The following is a 7,156-nucleotide window of genomic DNA, read 5'->3' as shown; positions in this document are numbered from 1 at the left end:
CTGGAATATTTATGTTAGAAGAGGGTTGGTAAGTGTTGCATTTCTTACTTCTTAGGGACATTTTTGGGGCTGAATAGTTTGGGTTTCATTTTGCCTGTCATTTATAGTTTGGCAAAACACAGAATTTCGATGGGATTTACAATATAGTTTGGAAATGGAGATGTGGTTGGAAGGGCATTTGAGTCTCATAATGAAGTCTTGTAAGAAAGGACTAGTTTTGGACTATTGCTATTGTCATATAAAGTTATAAACTAAAGGTGAGAAGGTACACAAGAAGCAAAAGGGAGGGAAGGGAGAAAAGCTCATATGCTTTTGTGTCTCCTCGACAAGTAAAACCAGGTTGGTATAAAAAGGCTAGGCGTGAAACACCTACTACCCTTTTAATCTTTCACATAGATTTTATTTTATGTTCTCTTTTTCTTTTTCGAAGGCTCTTCATATTTCCATTTTTATCAGATCTTATTATAATTGCAGGTTTTTGCGCCTTCTTCTTCTCTATCGTGGGAGTAGAAGTATATTTGTTTATTGACCTGATTAATGGTGCCCATCAATCATTTAAATGATTAAGAAAAATTGAAATGGGTTTTATTCTTTTAATTGTTTTAGACGGGTTGCTTTAATTTACCCACTGCCAAGATTCTCTCTCTCTCTCTCTCTAATACAAATCGAGAGACCCTCTTAGGTTTTTATGTGCTATGATCTGTTATGGATTCTCTGCTCATAAAAGATTTCGTGCTTTTCCTCCCTTTCTTTATCTTTCCTTTTTGTGGATGCCTTTCCCTTTCTGAGCGTCTAGGCGTTTTCAGGAACGATATATAGCTGGTGTCAGCAAGAGTGGCTGATGCAGATTCATGGATTTTATTCCCTTTTTTCAACTGCCCAGGTGGTTATAAATAGAGATTGCAATTTGGGCTTTTTCTTCATTGCAGGACTTCTTCTCAATCATTGCTGCAATAGGCGGGTTTGTCAGTGCGGTTCTTCGGGCTTTCGAAATGAGCTTCTCTACTAGCTCTGTTGGTTCAGGTTAGTCTTTTTCATCTAATGTCATATATTCATCTGGATTTCGTATTTAAGTGTGGGTTGTTTTTGAAATGGGTGACCTTTCATGGTTTCTTAATCGTTTTTCTTTTCCCCTCTGTTTTTTTGTTTATTTCCTTTTTTCTTCATCTGAATGTATTCGTAACAGAGATCGACGAATGCTGACACTGTTGGTCTCTTAGAGTGTATATTTTGTTCTTCTCCTTCCTTGGTCCTTTTTGGGCTCACTGTGTGATTAACTCAATTGAGGCAAAATTTCAGGTAGTAGGACTGCTAGAAGGACATTCGAATTTGGAAGGACCCATGTGGTTAGACCCAAAGGCAAACACCAGGCCACTATAGTCTGGCTGCATGGCCTCGGTGATAATGGATCAAGGTATTATTGCTGTTTTACAGTTGCCATTGCCATGATTGTTCTGTTATCATTTTTGTCTGTAGAGATTTAGGGTCAGGTGATTTTTCCTTTTCCTATTCGTATTGGCATTTCTCAATTGAACTGTTCTTTTCAAAAGATCAATCATTGTTAGCTGGAATGCATACCAAGTCTATGGGTAAAATTGAAAATTGATATTCATATTTTGGTGTATCTAGTAGATTTTTTTGGGGTCAAACTTACTATCTTCTGTACTGTATAGTGCTGGATTGTTCATGGCTGCAAGAGACATGCATGCATGGCGCATCAACAGTGTGTGAGAAAGGGACTGGGGATATCAATAATTATCATTATTATTGTGCTTATCCTTTTTTCTGTCAGCAATGTTGTTGAGATTCTATTCTTTTCCATTTGTCCTGAGCATATACCTTGCATACAAATGGTAGACTTTTTTGTGATAGGAACAGGAGAAAAGGAGTTGGGAATGTCAATGCCTTGTCCTGTTCTCACTGGCCAGTCAATTTATGTTATATTTAACTGTTTTGAATCATGCGCCCTTTTGGTCAAGATTCTAATTCTATATTGAGAGTGACAGTACAGTGACCTAAATAAACCTGGTTGTTTGTCCTTTCTTTCATTCGCTCATTTGTATCTGAGCTTAATGGGAAAGCTTCAAATCAGAAAGGTGAATATGCACTAAGGCTTGAATAGGATCACTTGTTCACTACCTGTGTTGCCAGCTAACTGAGCAAAGAGATTGGTTAGCCTTAAGCTAGCTCTTACCTAATGGTTATGTTTTATCATATTTAACTTAATACAAGTTCTTTTAGAACTCTTTTCCTCTCACGAAGTATGACATGATCAACACCAACTCTTGAGTCTTGAGTCTTTTCCTCTTGAGTCAAACTAAAAACGCAGCTTCATCTCGTCTTGGTGCTTCAGCATTGGGTATTTATTTTGGCATATTTTTCCATTTTATCTAAAGGACTATGCTCTGTGGTCCAAAAAGTTGATGGGAACATTGAGAAATTTTGCAGTAATGGTGTTCAAACTTCTTAAAGATTGACAGTATCCACGTCGTCAATCTCACATTTCATATTCTCAACTGCTACTGAAAATTTATAGATTATCCAATAGAGATTAACAGATCTTTCTCATTTTTTTCTTCGGGTATTTTTGTGCAGCTGGTCCCAGCTCCTGGAAACACTTCCTCTTCCAAATGTAAGGATAATAAGTATGTTTTAATTTGCTTTTAATTGCATCTTTATTTACATGTCTGTAAGGATGGGGGAATGGCTTCCTAGTTCCTGAATAAATTTATCAAATTCTTTAATGGATTTTTATATACAGATTAAATGGATATGCCCAACTGCTCCTACTCGACCTGTGGCAATATTTGGCGGATTTCCTTGCACTGCATGTAAGAGTAATTAATTTATATGAGCTGCTTTCTTTTTCGGGTCATTCATTGTAGTTCGATGATTGATATTATATCTCTTTTTCGAAGTTTTTCAAAGTTGATATCAAACTCTTCCTGCCATTAAAGCACTAAAACAAGTTCTAACAACTTTTGTTGATTTATATTAGGGTTTGATGTAGGAGACCTTTCCGAAGATGCTCCTGATGATGTGGAGGGTTTAGATGCTTCAGCAGCACATGTTGCAAACCTCTTGTCAACAGAGCCTGCTGATAGTAGGTTTCAATCTTTCTCTAGTGAGGAAATGACATATATCTTACTGCACTGGTAAAAGGATGTGATTATTTGAAGACATGTTAATACTCCAAACTTTCAAGTTTCAGTCTGGACTAAACAGTTTATTTTATTTTATTTTGTTCCCCCCCGCTGGTGGGGTTGCTATTTTCTCATTTAGAAAGTTGAGATTTCTGAAACTTAGACAATTTACTGAATTCTGCCAGGAAAGCAATTGTGGGTCAATTGCTTCTTGGATGAGGTTCTAACATAATTCTTTGTTTTAAGCTAATGTAATAGGAACAATCAATATGTTTTCCCTGTAAGTTCACAATTCACAATCTTGGTGCCTTCCTCTTTTCTTTTTTACAGTCAAACTTGGTATTGGCGGCTTCAGCATGGGTGCTGCTACGGCACTTTACTCTGCCATTTGCTATGTTCAAGGGAAGTATGGCAATGGAAACTCATACCCTGTTAACTTAAGTACAGTTGTTGGTTTAAGTGGCTGGCTTCCATGTTCAAGGTTCGAATTTCTAAATTTTATTCCTTCCACATACATCCTTCCCTTTGAGCAAAAGATAAAAAATGAAGAAACTTATACACATACGCATGCTTGCAAAATCACTTAAAATCACTGTTATATGTTCTTTTCCCTTATATAGAGTTCACTCTTGTGCATATATATGTTCATAAGAAAGCAGATATTGTTTATTACCAGGAGCTTGAGGAACAAGATAGAAGGTTCACAGGAGGCTGCAAGGCATGCTTCCTCCTTGCCCCTTTTGCTATGTCATGGCAGAGGTACCTTTGTTTCCCTTTTATATAATGTGTTATTTCAGTTGAGATTTTGTTATTTTATCATATGCCTTTATAATAAATTTTATATTAAGGTACTAATTTGAAGATGGGAATGACAGTATTGGTCAGCCTAATGGAACTACAGCCATAAGTTGACCTATTATTGACCAGCATCCCATTTCCCGGTGGATGTTAAATATGCAAGCCCGGCTTTGACTATAGTTTACTCATGCAATTATGCTCCTTGGAACATTATATGTGTTGGCTGTCTAGAACTGATATCCTAGAGGTTCCTTAGACCGTCTCTTGAAAGTTTTCTCAGTTTGGAAAACTAAACTTAAATTCTGGGTTATCCTATCACTAGGTCTTCTATTTCCTTCTCTAGATGAATGTCTCCAGTATTAGGTCCTCTATTTCCTATTTTTATTTTGGGCAGGAGATTGCCACGCTGCTTGCGTGGAATACAATTTCCCATGCCAAGTGAATGGGAGCACGGGAAGGGGTGCCGCATGGTTCATATAGAGGTGGCCCACATGTCAGGGAGGAGAAAGAGTGTGAAGGCTCATGACACCAACAGTTTTTTTTTAACTTGGATGATTCAAGAAAAGATGGTTCAGCAACCCTTGGAAATCGGCTATCTTCTAGTCTATTTCGTTGTTAAATTGAGTGGAAAATTGAACAAGGAGAGATTTAATATGGAATAATACTAAAATATCAATGTCCTCACCACCTACACACCCTTGGGAATTGGGATGGTTGAAGACTTGTAGCCCAGTCGAATGGGGGTAGCACATATTCAACTGACTGCTAAGTAACCATGGCCTGATGGGGCTCTAGAGTCTAGCCCACCGCTGTTTGAAACCTTGATTCATTATTTGAAGAAATTTCCAGTGTTGCAGCTTGCTAAAACCAAATTACTGAGTATAGTGCTTGAGCTTACTAAATCAGGAAACTGAATCTCCTGGACTCGCATGTTTGAGAACTGAATTATCTAGAAATCTGGACTAGCATGTCATCAACGTGTTAATCGTAATCGTCAAAACCTTTTTTTTTTCCGGGATCACTTCTGTTAAAGCACATGTTCCAAATTTTTGTTCATGAGCTTGATTATTGTTCTTGTAGCCGTCCCCTTTTTCCCTTAAGCCATCAATATGTGCTCCTCACTGGCGTTGTCAGTGGTTTTGTTGCAAATGATTACTGTCCTTCGCTTTATTATGTATTTGGACCTACTCCTAGGCTTTTTTGGACACCTAATCTTGGCTACCCGCCTACCACCTTGCTATTTATATGTAGTCTCTTTATTCTTTACATTCCACTTTGTCAAAGTATACATGAATTCATTGCGAGCTTGTATTGATTCTTCCTGCATCCCACCCCCCTTTTATTTGGCATGCAAATGAGTATGTAAATAGCTATTAGCTGATAAAGATGGTATTGAGCTTAGGTTCGTAGTATGAACTGCTGAAGGCTTATCAACTTAGCAAGCTGAATCTCCCCTTAATTTAGTGATGACATCCAAACAGCATGCAGGAAGTATTTGTGCACTTTAGTGAACCTATACCAAACCGCACATATCTAGGTCCCCCAACTTGATCTAGTTCTTTACCTCTCGTAACTTCAATTCAGGAACCCTCTTAATTGAAGATGGATTCAACTTATTAAACCTTGTTACATGTGAAATGTTTTCTTTGTAGCCTAGATTTGTTCCCCTTTCTTAGTTGTGGTAGAAGAAAACTCCCATATTGAATTTACTGCTTTTAGGGCCTCCATTATTTTAGGAAAAGGGTTGTGTTATGGCACCTACTTGTCAAAGCTTCTAATAATGCTCTATGAATTATTGTGTATTCCTTTAGCTTTTAAAGCATTGTATTTGGTAGTTTGGTACTGTATATTGTAATGGAGAAAACATATGGTATTTCACTACATGGACTGTTATGTTCATATGTTCCTGTTGCAGTTGATGATGTGGTCGCCTACAAACATGGAGAGAAATCTGCAGAGATCTTGAATGCAACTGGGTTTCGTAATCTTACATTCAGAACATATAATGGGTATCAAATTGGATTTTTCCTCCCCAGCAAGAAATACATGGTTTAAATTATGGCTGAAGCAAGAGAGCAATCTCCTTAAGAGTGTTCAATTTTATTTGTGCAGGCTTGGCCACTACACTATCCCAGAAGAGATGGACGAGGTCTGCAATTGGTTAAATGCAAGGTTGGGGCTTGAGGGTTCTCCCTCGTAATTGCGGAGCCATTTTTCATTTCAAATAATATGAGTGAGGAAGAAATAGGAGGGGGTGAAAAGGAAGTGAACACACTATTATATGTGAGGAGTAGAAGTGGTTAGTTGGAGAGTAGATATGGTTGTGGTATATGGTATAGTGGCATATTCTACCTATTCCCTTTTGGTTCTAGCATCTCTTGAAAAGAACTTTTGAATGCTTCTTATTTTTTTTTGGCTTGTTGGCACCTGCATGGGATTGGTAATGCTGAATCTTAACATTTCATGATTGGGTTATTCTTATGGATTTTGGAATTCATTTACGTGGAAATATCTCCATAATTATGTATGTAATCTTGCAAGCTGGTTGCCTTGCGTGTTCTGAATGTTATTCAGAATTTTCAGATCAATGCAATGTGAAGTTAAGTAGATAGCACATAAAACTTGAATTTACTCAAAAAAATTTTCATTGGTCCATTTCGTTTGTATCTGTTTACATCCTATTTCAGTCAATTGATTGAACTTATTCTCAGTTAAGATCTACCTATTTTTAGTGATTGACGAACTATCATTGACAGATAAAAATGGTCAGAGATCGATAAACGGTCAATGATTGATGAATAGTCGGTGATCCAAGAACAATCAATGACTGATGTTGCCAGTGATAAACGGTCAGTGATCAACGAACAGACGAACGGTTAGTAGGGGAGTTATAACTTATAACAAACTTTTAAGGAATGAGTAGTTCTGTAACTACCTGGTGTAGACCCTAATTTTGTCACCCTCGACAATGATGACAACCAAAATATGGATTGACGAAAGATCTCTTGAGGTCTCGTCCACATAACCTATGCCACCTTGACCTCAATAAGATTTGGACAAATGCTTTTAAATGCAAAATACTTGATGCTAGTCAAGGGTGTAGAAGCGATGTAGGAAAAGACTACCGGGAATTCCCTCATAATTGAATTAGGGTTAGTTTTTGTTCTAAAATTCAATTTTTTACTAAGACTTGGACCAGCACTTGCATCATTGGA

The 7,156-nt window shown here is 37.4% G+C and overlaps 1 protein-coding gene across 2 annotated transcripts; it reads left to right on the top strand.

Annotated features, from left to right (window-relative positions):
- Positions 1-230: 230 nt before the first annotated feature.
- LOC122672756 (acyl-protein thioesterase 2-like) lies at positions 231-6,438 on the top strand. Of its 2 annotated transcripts, none has more exons than XM_043870234.1 (10): positions 231-339; positions 930-1,023; positions 1,300-1,414; positions 2,596-2,632; positions 2,762-2,831; positions 2,999-3,103; positions 3,474-3,624; positions 3,820-3,902; positions 5,857-5,950; positions 6,054-6,438. In XM_043870234.1, exons 2-10 carry the CDS (start codon positions 993-995, stop codon positions 6,139-6,141), a joined length of 774 nt encoding a protein of 257 aa, XP_043726169.1. In that variant the 5' UTR covers positions 231-339; positions 930-992; the 3' UTR covers positions 6,142-6,438. The 2 variants fall into 2 exon arrangements, with proteins under 2 accessions (XP_043726169.1, XP_043726170.1); XM_043870235.1 differs by lacking the exon at positions 231-339 and adding an exon at positions 411-474.
- The last annotated feature ends 718 nt before the right edge of the window (positions 6,439-7,156 follow it).

Source organism: Telopea speciosissima, chromosome 8, assembly GCF_018873765.1.
Source record: "Telopea speciosissima isolate NSW1024214 ecotype Mountain lineage chromosome 8, Tspe_v1, whole genome shotgun sequence".
Classification (NCBI taxonomy): domain Eukaryota; kingdom Viridiplantae; phylum Streptophyta; class Magnoliopsida; order Proteales; family Proteaceae; genus Telopea; species Telopea speciosissima.
This window is presented reverse-complemented; position numbering and strand designations above follow the sequence as displayed.

Coding starts and splice junctions, on each gene's coding strand:
- LOC122672756 (XM_043870234.1), top strand. CDS start 993: ATGAGCTTCTCTACTAGCTCTGTTGGTTCAG. Junction 1,415..2,595: donor CTCGGTGATAATGGATCAAG/GTATTATTGCTG, acceptor ATTTTTGTGCAG/CTGGTCCCAGCTCCTGGAAA. Junction 5,951..6,053: donor ACATTCAGAACATATAATGG/GTATCAAATTGG, acceptor TTATTTGTGCAG/GCTTGGCCACTACACTATCC.